This window comes from Biomphalaria glabrata, chromosome 2 (assembly GCF_947242115.1).
Source record: "Biomphalaria glabrata chromosome 2, xgBioGlab47.1, whole genome shotgun sequence".
NCBI lineage: Eukaryota > Metazoa > Mollusca > Gastropoda > Planorbidae > Biomphalaria > Biomphalaria glabrata.
In genome coordinates this window covers 43,672,016-43,690,149 of record NC_074712.1, presented here as the reverse complement: position 1 = coordinate 43,690,149, position 18,134 = coordinate 43,672,016, and the positions used below count along the sequence as shown (strand labels likewise).

The 18,134-nt window shown below is 32.7% G+C and overlaps 1 protein-coding gene across 1 annotated transcript; it reads right to left on the bottom strand.

The window, feature by feature from the left end:
• Positions 1-947: 947 nt before the first annotated feature.
• LOC106078461 (WD repeat domain phosphoinositide-interacting protein 4-like) lies at positions 948-18,103 on the bottom strand. The gene is made up of 12 exons (XM_056020735.1): positions 17,908-18,103; positions 17,165-17,269; positions 8,382-8,456; positions 7,529-7,633; positions 7,223-7,310; positions 6,924-7,015; positions 6,656-6,732; positions 5,896-6,021; positions 4,719-4,801; positions 4,369-4,470; positions 4,131-4,240; positions 948-2,593 (listed from the first exon to the last, which is right to left on the bottom strand). The coding sequence occupies exons 2-12, from the start codon at positions 17,217-17,219 to the stop codon at positions 2,466-2,468; spliced, it is 1,041 nt and encodes a 346-aa protein (XP_055876710.1). The 5' UTR covers positions 17,220-17,269; positions 17,908-18,103; the 3' UTR covers positions 948-2,465.
• Positions 18,104-18,134: the final 31 nt, after the last annotated feature.

Here is an 18,134-nt window from a genome sequence, read left to right as displayed (position 1 = left end):
CTTAAGAACAACAAAGCTTCTATAATGGGAAGAATCACACATTTGCTGCCATACCTTCAATACTACAAAATTTATTTATTTAAACATTAATAATCACTAATTAATTAGCTCATTGCTACTTTGTTGTTATTGATTTAATGCGTTTTTATCGACAATGAATAATTGTGTAAAGTTTTCACTTGATCCCGAGATTAGAAAGTGGGAGAACTAGCCTGTACAATGTTTGTACCAGACAGACAGACAAACAGACAGAGTTGATGATCTGTACAATGTTTGTACCAGACAGAGTGGATGATCTATACAATGTTTGTACCAGACAGAGTGGATGATCTGTACAAAACAATTGTGCACATTTTGAGTCCAGACAAATCTATTAAATAGCAATTAAAATTTAAAAGCCTGCATTTGAGAGTCTGTTTAGAAAAAAGAGAAAGGTCACAGGTACATGCTGGCAAGATATAAAGACAAAAGTCCCAGTACAATGAAGGAAGGACTCCTTTTGTTTTCTAGAAGCAGCCACATATATAAGACCCAGTAAGTAAATATCAAGAACAATAGTTCCAACTGTTGAACAACACTGGCATAAGAAATAAAGAGTAGACATCATTAACAAGAATGGTCTATCTGCAAATGGGCTCCTTTTTAAAAACAAAGGTTATCCAAGGGAAAAAAAACCCACTAATTACTGCAATTTATCTGAAAATTGTAGGGTTTAGCACCATTTCTGTTATATAAAACAAAATTAATTAGTACTAATTGATGAACTAATTGGTTAATTTTTGGATTGATTCCTGTATTGTCATCGACTATGAATAATTATGTAAAATTTCAACTTGATCCGAGAATGGGAAAAAGGAGAAAAAACATGTTCAATTTTTTACCAGACAGACAGACAGAAAGTTAGAGTTGATATAAGCTTTATAAAAAAAAAAAAAAAGAACAGAATAAACAATTTGATGAGATTTCTTTATTGCACACAAAAGAGAAGAGCATCCTACAGTGACCAGTGTCCTAGTTCTGTCCATTGTACACCATAGCCTCACTGTAGAAATGTTTTTAAAACAAAACAAAATCACCAATAACAAAGATTTCAAATGTTGACCAACAACAAGTTATCATTCTTGTCCATAATTGCCTGTGTTAGGATAAAAAAAAAAAGATGTGCACATTAAAATCATACAGCTGCATGTAAATCACATCCTCATAGTTGGCACCCTTTCTATATAAAGATTGAGATGTTTCTTCAATTTGACATGTATCAATATTTTATGATCTTAATAGAAGCTCTGGAATACAAGTGATTAACTGTAAATGATTATGTTTCTTTTTAATATAACTATACAGTGGTAACAATTATAGCCAAAACTAAGCTTGGCAACTGGTACATACAGTATAGTTAAAGAAAAAACTGTTCATCAATGCTCATTACTATAATTTTTGTCAATTTCAATAGTTCATTTTCTAAACATTTCTAAAAGTTAAACTGCTAAACTGTATCCTAAATGCAAAAGAAAACAAATTTCATTGACAGAGACCAAAACCTTTTTAATAATGATTCATTAAACATAGTGACAGTTTTGTTTAAATCATGTATTAGTATCTGAAACATGAAATTCTGAAAACAAACAAAAAAAAACCAACAAGTAACATTAGAAAAAAAATGACATCAAATTTTCAAGATGAAGTCTAGTGCTGCACATTGAATGTATCAAAATCATGGACAACTTTACAAGGCTTAATGTGTGGACAACTCAGAGGACTTTGGACAAACACATTATAGAATGACAAAATAAAATATTTATAAGTAATGTTAGGTTTTTACAATGTCAATCTAACTTATTTTTTTACAGCAAAAGATGAATACAAAATAGTGCAGAAATATTGAAAATACAATTGAATATATGCATCCTTCAACAGCTGTCAAAGTTAAGCATTGATAGAATAAAAACTGTACAAGTTGCGATATAATGTTACTCCACCTTGTATTTATAATAGTGGCATGTTTCACTAAAACAAATGTATATATATATTGAAAAATTTAAATGCCAGCCAAATGACAAGCTAATGTAATGTCTGTACATGTTGACATCTGCTCAGAACATCAATCACCCAACACACAGCTTTATAGTGGAAACAGAAGGGTTTTAGGGATAGTGGGGGCTTTAGTCAATTGACCTAAAAATGGTACTAATAATATATTTAAACTTTTTTAAAGTTTAGAAACTTACAGAATAAAGTGTTATCAATTTTTTAAAAAGCTCATTTAAAGTAAAGAAATTGTTACTTTAAAATTTTTAATCAAATTGTATAGAGGAACAGACACTTGAATATATGATCAAAATCTAATTTGAAAATAAACTTATTGTGCTAAAAGAATATTTATGAATTCAATGCTTCTACTTATAAACCCAGCATTCTCTACAAGTGTTTGCTTATTTTCAGAAGAACACTGCACTTGCGATATTCTAATCATAAAGTTCCCCTAAATTGGGATAGATGTCGTAGGACACTCTGAAACAATTTCTGCCAGTCTCTGTCTGTGATCCGTCTCTGCCCAGTTTGTACTTGTGAAAGCTTCCATCCATACAAATGGCTGTAGATAGAAATCAATGTGGCATTAACTAATAGTCAAACTTAAGACTAAATCAGTCGCCAATCAAGACCTTTCACAGGAACATTGATTCACCATTTCAACATATTTTAACCAATTTATTATTCCTACCTGAGTAATCAAAATAATTACAATAACAACTGAATTTTTATGTATATGGTACATTGTGTCTACAAATTTCAAACTTGGGAGAAATAAGTAAGTATTAAATAAGTATACAAACTAACTTATTTTCATTTATGATTTAAAATTTATATATATATATATATATATATATATATATATATATACACCAAGAAACTATTCAAAGCAGTGTCTTGATAGTATAATGAATAATACAACAGTTGCAAAAATTTATTTCTAGTTAAAAGGAAAATAATTCAGAAGATTAATTTAAATAACATTAAATTTTTTTCACATATTTCTCCTTCAGTTGTAAAACAAAATATATGTACTTAAATCTTTCAAATTAAAAAAATGGAATCTATGATAACTGTAGACATTTTTATAGAGATATTTCTAAAATAGCTATCGTCTGAGGTGTCTGTCCAAGTTATTAAACATTTTTTTCAGAGGTTTCTGCCAAGACATAATTAATTGAAAATTGTACTTTTTTTTTTTACCTTTTTATTGAAAACTTTAAAAGAAAAAAAAAAAAAAAAAAAACAGCTAGAGAAACAATGTCACATTTTCTTGACATTAATTTAATTAACTTCATTGAGCCATTGACAATATTCAGGGATTGGTTGTCACAGAAAAAAAAAGAAACATACATTTTTGCATTAAAAAAAAGATTTTTATCAGTAAATTTGAAAAGAAATTCCTTTCATAAAATAGGGCAAATATGGATCATTAAAATGCATAGTATTAATCCAAATATCATTTAATGTTAATAACCCTTGAAGCTTAAGAACGATGGACAGCTATGTTTGTGAGTTAGTGTATCAATTGGTGATTGGTATAAAATCTTATTAAATGTCACAGATGTTGATACATACATATTACTTAAAATGTATGTATTTCTTTCAGCACCTAGCCTCACATCTATATTTAATGTCACAGATGTTGAGCAATCTAATGTCACACACTCTCACTACAAGGACATTGCATTGTACTATAAAACAGGGCTACCATTTCAAAGAATTATTGAGGTCCTCTGCTTAGAGTTAACAATGTGTGTTCTTATGACTTGAAATTAAATGTTCCAATAGATTTTTGTTGTCTTAAGAATACTTTTTTAAAAATAATATTTTGGATCTACTATCTTTTTTTTTTTTTGTTTTCTATATAATTGTTATAAATGATAAGCTAGACCTGAAGTGCCAATGTGTTTCAATTTTTTCATTCAGGTAGTGAACTTTAAAGTCATTAGAGATGTATACTAAAAGTGCATCTATTTAGTCATTCTTGACCTCTTCTACATTTCCTAAAGACAAGCTTGGGAATAGAACATTATGTTTATGTGCATGATTTATGATAGTTCTTCACACTTTATGTATGCTATTTAGTGTGAACTTACCAAACATAGCATCCCCCACACCAAAAGAGCACAGACAAGCACACTCAGCTGTCACAGTGAAAGATGCATATGACTTGACTTCACTGGGAAGTCCCACAAGGGGCTTCAATCTGGTGAATCAAATTTTAGGTATTAAGTTAATTTAAAAAAGTAAAATTTTACACTGGGAATTATTCTTGGAAACACAAAGCAATTCTCTATATTTGAAAAACAATTAACTCAATCACTCAATCCTTACGTTGACACAGGATTCATTTCTGGATCTTTTAGTGACCAGACATGGACTGTTCCTTTATCACTGGAACATGAGAGATAACTGCTGTCTTTACTGAAGTTCAAACTATATATGATAATATAGAAAATGTTTAATTAGAAATATTTAAACTCTACAAATTTTATCCAATAAACATCAGCCAATATAAACTAAGTATATACCTATACTGATATAGAAAACTAATAAAAAAATAAATCACTAAAAAAAAAAGCACTAGTTTCACCTACCTTTTCTTTATGTAATAAGAGTCCTGGCAATAATAATTTACAAAAAAAATGTCATACAGAAATTAATTAGTTAAAATATCCACTCACCAGTATATGTTGGCTTTGTCCAAACCTCGACGCAATTTGGTGATTACTTTGGTGTGAACATTGTAGAGATGAATATTAGTTCCCTGTGAGATATTTAAAACAGGTATTACACTCAATTCACTATATATTTTTTAAAACAGAAATGGAAAAGGTTAAAAACATTGTGATCATGTCCAAAAAAATTATAAGTTTGGCTAATAACAAAGATCAAGAACTATGAAAGACTTAGTTTAAGAGGTGCTGTTTAAGAAAGTCGATGCTCACATTAATTTCTTGTTTTGTGCATCTTTTAATTAAATTGAAAAGTAAAAACAAAAGTTTCCCTTTCAGACCTTGTGATCTATAGGGAAAATTCAATTTATGTTTTCAACTAACTTTAAAAATATTTTCCTGATTATTTTATAAATACAGATATTTTAGGTGTTTATCTTTTTTTTTCTAGTATGATGTCATTGTTTAACTATTTATAATTGATTATATATAATTGCAGTGAATTTTGTTTACATCAGATTAACCAATAAGCCTAAGACTCTAAATAGCTGTTGCGCTGGAATAAAAATGCTTCAAACTTGTGTGAAATAAAATTCTATGAGAATGCGTGTGATACAGCACAGAACCACAGCTAGTATTAAATATTGAGGATACAAACTATTTTAAAAAATAACAAATTCAAATTAAAAAAAAAAAAATCATAATTGTTTAAAATGAGTTTATAGATAATTCCTTATTTTTACTAATGTTAAAAACTAAATGAATGCTGACATCTGGAAATATTACCACAACATGCTTATAAAAGTTAACCAATAGTAATATTCAACAGAATTTACATGCTCAGCACTATGTGTGTGTATAGACATATCAAATGAAACTTATAAATCAAGTTGAAAAGAAATTAGAATTAAATTGCATTTGCAGAAAATTATAATTTTTTGATGTGCACAGTAGACACATATAATAAAAAAATGTAGGCCTATAATTATAGTTTTGTTTCTGTTTTGTTTTTTCATTAACTACATTGATGTTTCTAAATATTTTATTTTATGGAGCAGAATCAAACTACTTTTGATTAAAGCAACTATATTTTAAGTATGATTATATTTTAATAATAGGATGATTTAGATAAAAAAAACAACAAATGTTAAATCTATAGACTAGCACACAAGATATATCAAAGTACCTGAGTTGAAGCTGTGGCGATACAGTCGCCAGCTGAGTTGATGGCTGCGCATATTATGTCATTGCTGTGTGCTTGGACAATAGAAGGTGGTTTACTTTCTGGTGCTGAGTCATCCTTATCTAATTCCTGAACAATAAAATGAAATTCAAGTTGAAGTTTTATATATCGATATAAATTTGTATTTAAGATTTTATTTAAAGAGATGGCACTCAGTGTTGGTTTGCAAGCTAATATAATTATACAGTATAAATTAGTTAGTGGACAGATGATTAACCAACACTCTAACAATTTAGCTAATTGGCCATATTGCCAAACCTCTAACATAAATATATAAATTGAGATAAAAAACATCTGAATGATTAAAAAAAATATCCATCGATTTAATACTTCTGTCCACATAAAAAAAAAATATTATTCAATCAATTATTAAAGCTTTTTGAAAGGTTAATAAAATGTATTCTCATGCAGCATGAGTTTTTAAGTGCAAAATTTTAGGATACTAAAAAGTAAAAATAAATTATTCAAATTTAGATTGTTTTTGCTTTTTTATTTTGACTATGATGAAAGTGTGAGCTAATAGTAGGAATGGAAAAAGAGAAAGAAAAGATGTAATATGAAGATTGTTAGAAAAATCAGTAATTGGTCAAATACTATAATTAGACAACTAGAATATAATAATGAAAATACAAGAACAAATATTATGTGACAGAAATGTATAGCTCCAAGTGACAACTACAGTTAATAGATAATATTTACAAACCTCAATTTGAATACTTCCTCGACTTTTTTTTGATGGAAACACAAGTTTTCTTGCATGGTGAGCCACAGCACAGACAGCTAGAGAGATCATAAGGTAAATATTACTTAGGGAATGTTGGGAACATATTCTTATGATGCCCCCCCCCCCCCCCCAAAAAAAAAAAAAAAAAACAGATGAAAAGGATAATAAAATGTAAAAATAATAATCCAGTCCATTACATTCATCAAAAGTTAGTAAGGAAAGAAAATTAACATGTATACTTTATTACCATTTGGGTTATCTCTAGTACAAATTTCAGAAAGTGTCTCTCCATTAGGAAAAGAGAGGAGAATGATTCTGCTTCTCAAAATGACCAATAATCTGTAAAACAAATCCATCAAAAAAAAAAAAATAAGTGATGAAAAAATATAGATTAATGTGCTCATCTGACCAAAAGCCTGCATGTAAGCACAGACTAATTAGCTTAAACAAAACTGATGAGGTCAAAATTGAAAAACTAATACAATTTAATGTCACAAAATCTGGCATTTGATATAAAGATTGACTTACTATTGAACTTAAACAAACCTGTCATTTGTCATTTTGACATCCAGTACTGGTTCTTTGACAACAATTTTAGAAACAGCTGTCTCTTTCTGAAGATCCCAGAGAATCACTAAAGAATGATAGATATGTAGACAAGAGCATAAAATAATCAAGTAAATAAATTCCAACATAATTATCAGAATACTGATAAATTTTACAAGAAATCCCAGATTTTTGTTTTTACAATTCATTATTAATTAAATTTTTTAAAAATAATTAAGGGTAATTTAACACAATTGGCTAAATTATAAGAGTATCAATATTATCTATCAATCATCATCAACTGACCTGTTCTGTCATCAAACAATGGTCTGGAGCCACCACTTACTATAGCAACTATATTTGACCTAAATCTCATCTCAGCAATACGAATACTTCCAATTTTAGAAGCATCTAAAAAAAATAATAATTATAGAATAATTAATAATTATTATTGAACATGAAAATATCCTCCTAGTATTGTTAACTCTTTCTCTCCTAACTGACAATACCAACGTTGATTTGACCTCATTAAATTAAATTAATTATTGGTTTCATAAACTTTAATTTTTGTGATATATAAAAAGAGCATGTATTCTTTTATAATTATATTCCTAACATAACATTCTCTGATTACATACAAAAAAAAGTTATTGAAGCTTAATCATAACAGGGTAGTGAAACACAATTGAGCAAAATAAATAGTTCCATCGGACGTGGAAAATAATTACAGAGTTAAAGAGTTAAAATAAAAGCTTCTAAATAGCAATATGAGAATGTAAATAACACCAAACTTATCAACCACTTAGCTACAATAAAAATGAAATGAAAATTGAGCAGTTTTATTGTATCTTGTTGATGGTGTAATACATGTTTAATTTTATTATGAAAGAATTCAACAACTTTTAAAGCAATTAATGTCATTTTTTCCATTAAAATATCTCTTTATAAAAACTTATTTTGAAAAGAAAATTTACTTAATATACATTTTATTTTTTAAATTAGCATGAAGGTGCTTTGAAGTACCCTCCCAACCTTATTCACTTTCATTCCATCAAAATTATGTTTTCAAGTGTAGTCGAAACTGGTTAATATGACCAACCAGCTATTAGGGCCAAAATGATTGTTTACATTGTGGTCCAATAAACTTATGATTACTAACCAACAAAATTGATTTGCACTAGTGGGTCCATGTGAAAAATCCGAAGTCCATCTTCAGTTGCACAAGTAAAATATTCTGAATTAAAAAAAAAAAAGGATAATTTTTTAAATGTTCATAAAGAAAATTAAAGTGGCTGCTTCCAACAATACAAAAGTTTCTGTTTGAGATCTTCAGATATTTGTTAGCAGGGGAAATTCATGAGGATATAATGTGGTAAGCAATGAACCATTTTTGTTATAACAAGTTAAGGTATGAGTGGTTCCTTTCATCAAATAATTTGGCCCTTTCTTGGACAGATTAGTTATGTACAACAGAGCAACAACAAAAAAATTATTTAATAAATATTTTTCCAATTTCTTCAATTACATCATTGCTTAAACAGCAAAACACTCCAGTAATTATCACTGCTAACACCCTTTGCTGTTCCATTCATTACTTTCTTTATAGAGCACTACCTGGTAATTTAGCTAACTAATGAAGCTTCCCCTTTCAGTATAAGACTCAGTGGCTAGGCATCAAATGAGTGACTTTGATTTTGCTGCTACTTGTCGTGTGCCTTAACTGCTTTACTCTCTCTGTTCCCCCCACAATGAAATAAAGAAGCAAAATAAAAAAAAATAATTTTTTTTTTTTAAACAAAGCTTATATTAGGTGTATCAATTAGTTTGGATCAGTCAGGTAATTAAATTTATAATAAATTATAATTACAACAATAATAAATCTGTACGTTTAGATATTATTTTTACCAATTGTTTTTGTCTAGTGCAATTTCATGCTTTTAGCTTTCTCAGTATGCTATGATCCTATCGCTTGTCTGGACCAGTTGAAAAGGGGTGGGGGAGAAAGAACGGGTGATTGTTTTTTAAATGTATTTATTAAAAAAAAAGTGAACGACCTGTATTCGAACTTGTGGGCTATAGCCTTCTCAGGCTTCTCAAGACAACACTGTAACCACTAGTGAAAAGAGCGTATAAACATTGATGATTGTGTAAGTTATCTGTTGTTTCTATTTCATGTTTGTGTTCACTAAGCCTCAGATGATAACCTATAAAGGGGACTAAATGAGCTTATACCACCACTTCAGTCAAGTACAATTTCATTCCATTGTTCGAGATACCAAACAAGATAATTAATTACCAATAGTGAATAAACTAATTGGTTAATTTTATTTTTATTGATTCTTGTGCTGTCAGGTGAAAGAAATAATTGTGCAAAATATCAGCTGTTTACAAGATTGTATGTGGGAGAAATAATGTGTACAAACTTTTTACCAGACAGAAAAGAGAGAGTAAGTTGATATTAGCTTTGTAATAAATTTGGTTAACACTCAAATGTTTTACTCCTCGCATCAGTATTTTAATGACAATTTAAGAGTGTCCTGTATAGGGGACTTCTGAAAAAAGTGGAAACTTTAACATCACACCACATTACCAAACAAAATATAATAAATACCAAACAATATAATCTACAAATTATGGCTTCCTTTCCATAAATACCTGCTAATTAACATCTAAAGAGTAAGCATGATCCATAAATAGCATAAAGCTGGAACCTAAGGCTAATCTAGTTCATCCAGGGGTGGTTAAAAATATTTTTAACTAGGTTGCAAAGACAGTTTGTGTGGAGACACAGTCACACAAAGTCAAAATCGGCCCTGAAGTGGTCCACCCAGGCAGGTAAAAAGGCAGGTTTCAATATTTTCAGAAAGAACATCAGAATGAAATTCTATCAAAGACAAATGACAGAGAAGAATGGAGAAAGAAGGTTAACGGATCTTATGTGGTGCCCCAGCTGTCCACAGACCAAAGGATAGGTGAAAGTGAATGTGAAGTTAGATGTGGACCTGGCCTAACTAATGTCTTATAATGAATATATAATTGCTCTAATTGTTTTGTAAAGGGACAATCTCTTATTCCTCAAGGAAAAAACATTTTCATAAAAAAAAAAATAAAAAAAAAAAAAAAATTCATGTGATCTAGTGGTGCTAGTGTAAAAGCGATAATATGAAAAAACTACTCATTAATTGTTGTATTAAATGATGTCCAACTTATATGCATACTGTTACGTATTTCTGAATCTTCTGGCTAGATGTATTAGTTGGCACACAAATAAAAACACTGCAAAGAACTTGACGACTAAACTCTCAGCTTCATATAACTTTATTGACTAATAACTCTAACAATTTGTTACTGTAACATGTAGCGTAGAAGACTGTACAATATCTGTCAGTTTACAGTTAGCTATACTTCGTTGCAATGCATCTCTTCACTTCGTTGCAATTCTTCTCTTCTCAACTTGCATCGAGCCGTATTCCGCAGAACAGACCAACGACACACTTCCCAGTGTCGCTCCAGGTCTCCTAAAGCTGAACCAAGTCGTACTCAAGTCTACCGAATCAGAGCCGCACACGTCTTACATCGACTGTATCGACTGTAACGGCTCAAGTCCACTGTAGTTCGCTGTATAGACTTTAACGACAGTAGTCCACTCCAGTTAACTCTACCCTAGTTAACTTGCATCGAGTCGTACACATTTCTCTTCCACAGAGCCGCACACGTCTTACATCGTCTGTATCGACTGTAACGGCTCACTCACGACTCCATACGACTGACTTTCACATTAACTCTCTGGCTTATATAGAGTCCCTAATCGCTTGTCCAAAGTTGCACAAACACTCCTAGTATCCTCTGGAAAAACATGTCAGGAAACGTCACATCCTGTCTTTATTTATACACGTAGATTCCAGAAAACACTCGCTGCAGTGTCATCAAGTCGGGGTCACACGTAGTGACCTTTATTTGTCACTATTCATTAGTAACTGTCCCCCTACTTAGATCTGTTCGTCCCCTGGAACAACACGTGTGGACACGTCACATCCTGTCTTTGTTTGTACATGTAGATTCCAGGGAACACTAGCTGCTGTGTCATCTCGCCGGGGTCATACGTTGACCTCTACCTATCACTGTTCATTTGTAACACTGCCCCCTTCTTAGATCTGTTCGTCCCGAACAGATTCTACTTCATCACGATACTGATGAAATCGATCGACGATCAAGTAGGAAGCTTTGGTGGTTGCCCCCTTCTCAGAGATGTTCTTTCAATCTGGCAGTTGTCCATCTTCTTTCCATAGAAGAATGGGAGCCAAATCCTCATTTTTCAGCAGTTCCTCACAAATGTTTTCATCAATCTTGGTATGGAAACATCGACCTTCAGATGACGACATTGGGCACTCTTGTCGAGAAAATTCATCAGCATTCTAACGAGTTCGTGCTTCACTGGCTGAGTTTTACATTTTCAAGCATCTTTTTACAGATGGGTTAGGCTTTTTCCAGAGCTTCTTCAGAGATGACCAGGTTCATTACAGTACAGCAATATTCACATGTTCTTCTTACAACAGCAACTGACTTTGGGTTTGTACGATGCCTGTTGGGTTGATCTTCTTGTACAGTTCTGTCACAGATGGTTACTCACTACAGTTCTGACATCTTAAACTATTTCTTTTCTGTCCTTCTTGCTTCTGACTTAATTAGCGTTCTTCTAAAACCTCTGTTATACTTCATCAACCTATTCTCATGAGGAATGTTCTTAGATTATTCATTAGTGGCTTCACACTTTTAACTGATTCGTAAGGCTTTCTTCTTTGGTCTGATGGTTCCGGACAGAATCTTTCTAAAAACATGGGCTGTGGAGTTTCATCAGTGCAGGTGGGGGTCTATCAGTGGGAGAAGTGGTGGGCTTGTTTTCTAACAACATGGGCTATGGAGTTTCATAAATGCAGGTGGGGGTCTATCAGTGGGAGAAGGGGTGGGTTTGTATCTTGATCTTGTTGGAGCCATCCACGTTGCACTCTGCATGTGTCGCTTTCTCCGCCTCCTCAATTTGATATTTCTTTGGTTGCGTTGATGTCGTTGTCTTACTTTCTTGTCAATCAATGCTGATGGCAGCCACATAGCACATAGGAAGGTATTGCATTTCATAGCTGTAGTCATCAAGACTGTTGATCTAACAAGTTGTTTCAGCATTATTCTTCGATGGGTGCTTTGCGAATGAGCTGCAAGTCCACTTGAAGGCAAGTTGTCAAACACGTCATCACCTTCATCCGAGTCTGGAGGACTCGATTGTGGGGCAGGTTGATAACATTCAACGTGCAAAGGTCCATCAACTTCAGCATCAGTTTCTATTGTAATTCCTTGACTATCACCAGGGCTTCTCACGCCTACCTTGATAGCTGTACAAGCTTCTGTTAAGTCTAGAGCTTGTTGGTGTATTTCTTGGCATTCACAGTCTTCTTGCATAGCTACGTACGTACAGTTCTTGTCAAACGCATGGGTGAAATAATCCAGCTTCGAGTTCCTCTCGTAGACAATGGCAGATAGACAGAAGTCTTCAAGGCCCACAGCAACAGGCTTGGACGCAGACCCAACGTTGTCTTGATCTGTTTGGCTGGTTGAGGTACTCATATCAAGTTTATCTATAGCTAAAGCTTCGGTCAAACTATAGGTCTCTTCTATTGTTTCTTCAGCGGTCTCATTCTGCTTTTCGTTGAAATAGTAACAGCTATCGTCTCTTTTCATTTCTTGTGGGCCACATTCGTTTGGTTTGCTATCACAGTCACAGACAGCACAACCATCACCAGCATCCCTATCGTAATTGTCTGTATCGCCACATTCTTGGTTGGACAATTGTTCGCTGTTCATCAATGGTGTAGCTCTTTCATCTGTCGACTCAATCTGATAATGTTGGGTGTTCAGCAGCTCGTTAATCATGATTCTAGTTTGATCTTTCATTGTATCTGTTTGTTCTTCAGTCTTGTTGGTCGTGGTAGCTATTTGTTCATTCTCATTCATGACTTTAATCAACTGGTTAAATGAAGAAAATCTAGTGTTGATTTCTGATTCTATCTCCTTAATGCTCTCTTTCACCGAGTTCATTTTGTATTGCAAAGTTCTCAGGAGCTCCATCGTATTAGGTTTAATTTCAAATTGGCAAGTGTCTGGATTCTCATCTTCCTCCAACAGGGCTTGTCTGAGACGTGCTGTTAGCGTTTCCTTATTTCCGTTAAGCTGTAGACCTCTTTCTCGAAGCTCTTGTCTAAGTTCTTTCATGTCAAGTTCATTAAGAAGTTTGATGGAGCACATTCTAGCCAGAAAGATCCCACTTCTGACACCAATTGTTACGTATTTCTGAATCTTCTGGCTAGATGTATTAGTTGGCACACAAATAAAAACACTGCAAAGAACTTGACGACTAAACTCTCAGCTTCATATAACTTTATTGACTAATAACTCTAACAATTTGTTACTGTAACATGTAGCGTAGAAGACTGTACAATATCTGTCAGTTTACAGTTAGCTATACTTCGTTGCAATGCATCTCTTCACTTCGTTGCAATTCTTCTCTTCTCAACTTGCATCGAGCCGTATTCCGCAGAACAGACCAACGACACACTTCCCAGTGTCGCTCCAGGTCTCCTAAAGCTGAACCAAGTCGTACTCAAGTCTACCGAATCAGAGCCGCACACGTCTTACATCGACTGTATCGACTGTAACGGCTCAAGTCCACTGTAGTTCGCTGTATAGACTTTAACGACAGTAGTCCACTCCAGTTAACTCTACCCTAGTTAACTTGCATCGAGTCGTACACATTTCTCTTCCACAGAGCCGCACACGTCTTACATCGTCTGTATCGACTGTAACGGCTCACTCACGACTCCATACGACTGACTTTCACATTAACTCTCTGGCTTATATAGAGTCCCTAATCGCTTGTCCAAAGTTGCACAAACACTCCTAGTATCCTCTGGAAAAACATGTCAGGAAACGTCACATCCTGTCTTTATTTATACACGTAGATTCCAGAAAACACTCGCTGCAGTGTCATCAAGTCGGGGTCACACGTAGTGACCTTTATTTGTCACTATTCATTAGTAACTGTCCCCCTACTTAGATCTGTTCGTCCCCTGGAACAACACGTGTGGACACGTCACATCCTGTCTTTGTTTGTACATGTAGATTCCAGGGAACACTAGCTGCTGTGTCATCTCGCCGGGGTCATACGTTGACCTCTACCTATCACTGTTCATTTGTAACAATACTAAATAGATTTTTTCTCTTTAAAAAAAAAGTAAACAATTTTTTGTGTAAATGTAGTAGTTAGTATAACAGAACTTACTGTACTTAGCAATACAAATGTAAGAAAAAATTTTTATGGCAAAAAAATCTAAAACCATTTACATAAATGTGTTAAAAATATGGTAAATAGTTAACTCCCCAACTAAGTAGCCTCCTGTGTTTGTTACTATTAATAGTGAATAGTTGTAAAAGTGGTACATGTATTTTTATGAAAAAACTGCTTGCATAAGTGATTTAAAAATTAGATTTTTCGGTTTCAGAAAAGAAAAAAGTAGCCGTTGCATCAGAATTTTGAATGGTCTAAATCAGTTATTCCCAAAGTGGTCTATATAGACCCCCAGGGGTCTACGAAGACTTCCAAAGGGTCTACGAAAGTGAAAAAACAAATTGGGGGTCTATGAGATGTCCACGGGGGTCTACGATAATAGATTTCATTTAAGCACGTTGTGACTTTAATATTTACATCCTATTAATTTAATTCTTCACACTAACATATAATGTGTGCATAAGTTAATCCTTTAAATATTTATCCTGCTATTCAAACGAAAAATTGTTGTATTTAATTTCAATAATTATTTAAGTAACTTAATTGTGTCTACATGCAAGTAATGTTTAGCAAAAAGAAATGTAAACTGTATAGCGTTGATTATTTAAAATTGTTCATTCCTTCCTTATCAAACATGCCAATTGCCTTTTTATGGCGATATTAAACTAATTACGCTTGAGAATCAACTGAGACAATGTCACCCTGACAAAAAAAATTAGAAAAACTTAGACCCACAAAATCTCTTCAACATCATATAGAGAAGATCATGGTTTGTGGGTGTCTTACACTATCTGTTTACTTATAGCAAAATAGGCGCTTGGCTACTGAACCTGGGCTCCTGGATTCGAATCTCTGTGAATTTTTAATTTCATGATTTTTAAGGCTCCCCTGAGCCCACCCAACTCTAATGGGTACCTGACTTATATTAGGAAAAGTAAAGACGGTTGGTCGTTGTGCTGGCCACATGACACCATGCTCATTAACCGTTGGCCAAAGAAACAGATAATCTTAACACCATCACAAGATCTGAAAGGGAAACTTCACTTTTTTATGACAAAACACGTAAAACATTAAAGGTAAAACATTGATTTTACCAGCCGTTGTAGTTGTAAACACTGTTTCACACAAACCTACACCTGGTATTATTAAAAGAACTGCTTTAAGCAACACTACAGTTCAAGGACACGTCAGTGGCATGAGTTATAAAATTAAAAGCTTATTATTATTTGCAAACGACATATACAGTTTGGGATCAGCTGTGTCACAGGCTATGACAGGGTGTAGTGATGTGTGTTGCAAACTGCATTAGAGTCGCCGGCTCCTTTCTTTTTTTTTACTCAGGATTGACCCACAAAACCTTTCCCATGTTTGAATTTAGTTGCAAGGCAGGAGAGTTTTGAATTCATTACTTCGGCTAGGTGGGTAGCCAGCCAAGGCTAATGAGCCCTTCATGCTTGACGCTTACTGGCTTCGCCCCTTCTCCTGATAGTGATAACATGTTTGCGGACTCAATATATGAGCAACACTTGTTTGTTTTGTTTGTTTTACATGTTTCGGATGTTCCTTCAGAGTTGAAGATAATTACTTCCTAGTCCAAACCTCCCGCAGGACGACGGGGGATGGGAGCGGGCAGGGTTTGAACCCTGGACCATCGATAAATCTGAACGACAGTCCAGCGCGCAAACCGCACGACCAGGCAGCCATCACTTGAAAGATCAAGAAATACGCCAGAAACTGCTCTTTGCGAAAACTTTATTAAATAATTAATATTTAATGTTTGAAGCACTACTTCATTGAACAACAAATTCCTGTTTGAAACACATCTGTAGCAACGGATGATAAACCTGCAAAAAGACATTTCCAGTTTGTTTGGTGATTCCTGTACATATTAATTTTTATTTTAATTGGTTTCAATTTGAATTTTATCAATAAAAAAAAAAGATAGATCTCTATAATTTAATATGTAGCTTTAAATTACTTTTTCACTTTTCAACTCACTACAGATAGAAATTAGTTGTAAAACAATGTTGTTGAATTTGAAAAAATTTGTAAGTTAAACAGGGGGTCTACCGAAAACCAGAAAACAAGGCAAGGGGTCTATGAGAGAAAAAAGTTTGGGAACCACTGGTCTAAATTAATATGATGTCAGATTTTCACTATCTTTTCAAGTTTATGAGATGTAAACGGGACGGATGGACAGACATTCCACACAAAACTAATAGCGTCTTTTCCCCTTTCGGGGGTCCCAGAAAATCTTGCATGCATATAAATTTCAAACCCTTCATGCCATATCTTCCTGACATAAAAAAATAAATAAGAAACATCCAAAATCTAAATGCTTAGTGCCAGTGACTAATCATTAAAATAAATAAATGTTATGACCATAATTGGGAGGGGATCTGAATCAAGTAATGAATTATATATCAAGTACCTATATATAGATCTATAATAGTATCATTTAGATTTCTAATGTTAAGTAAAGTATCCTCTTTGAGACCTTTCAATCTATAGGACAAATAATGTAAATGTCTTTCTGTTTCTAAGATTTCTATTTAAACACAAATATCTAGTCTAGTCAGGCTAGTCTAGATTCTAATATTAACTACCTTGTGTCTGATTTAATTTAGCACTCAAAACACCCCTTCTTGCCATTATATGCATCACTATTAGAAACTGTACACTTGTATTAGTACTCTGGCATTCATAGCTCTGTAAATTTAAACAGAAAATACAAAACAAAATTATAAAGCTAAAGGCTAAAGAAAACAACAATTTCTTAGATCCTTAATGATTTAATGACATCATTAATAATGTTAATCTATATATATAGTATATACTATAGTATAGTATATAATATATATATATAATTATACTTATATGGTAACTTATAGACTATAGTAACAATTCCATATAATCCATATAATAGATCTATATAAGATAGTTACAATACTATTAGTAGTAGTCTATAGACTATAGATCTAGAACAGATCTCATCTCATCTGTTCCTTGATTTTCATCATAGGCTCATAGGGATGCTCTAATTATATAAGCTAGATTCTTCAGCTAGATCATCTATATAATTATATATTAGTATATAGATATCTTAGAATATCTAGAATCTAGATTGAACTTACTAGATCTAGAATTTCTAGATCTAGATCTATAACTTAGATTAAGTTAGATCTAGATCTAGATAATAGACTTTAAATAGATTAGATTCTATTTTTATAATCATTTTTTTTATGATTATCATAACATTATCAGTTAAATTACTTAAATCATTATGATTATGTCAAATTATGATTAACATTATGATTATATCATTTAATTATCATTATCATACTTAACTTTAGAATTTTAGATGATTAGGGTTAGAGATCTAGATATAAAGATCTAGATAATATTTAGTCTTGACATCATCTAGCGAAGAATTTAAAGCATGAAAGTTTTAATCATTGTGAAAATGGAATTGTTGACATTTCCTATTTTAATCTGTTCTCTTTTTGTTTATGTTGACCTGTAGCCTACTGTAGGCTATGGTTTGTCTACGACCAAGATACGACAAAAAGAAAAGAT

What these genes read in the sequence shown, in the direction of transcription:
- LOC106078461 (XM_056020735.1), bottom strand. Translation starts at nt 17,219, where the DNA reads ATGCATATAATGGCAAGAAGGGGTGTTTTGAGTGCTAAATTAAATCAG. An exon ending in TACTAGAGATAACCCAAATG is followed by an intron (nt 6,733 to 6,923) that starts GTAATAAAGTAT and finishes TGATCTCTCTAG; the next exon opens with CTGTCTGTGCTGTGGCTCAC. An exon ending in GAGGAAGTATTCAAATTGAG is followed by an intron (nt 6,022 to 6,655) that starts GTTTGTAAATAT and finishes TTTATTGTTCAG; the next exon opens with GAATTAGATAAGGATGACTC.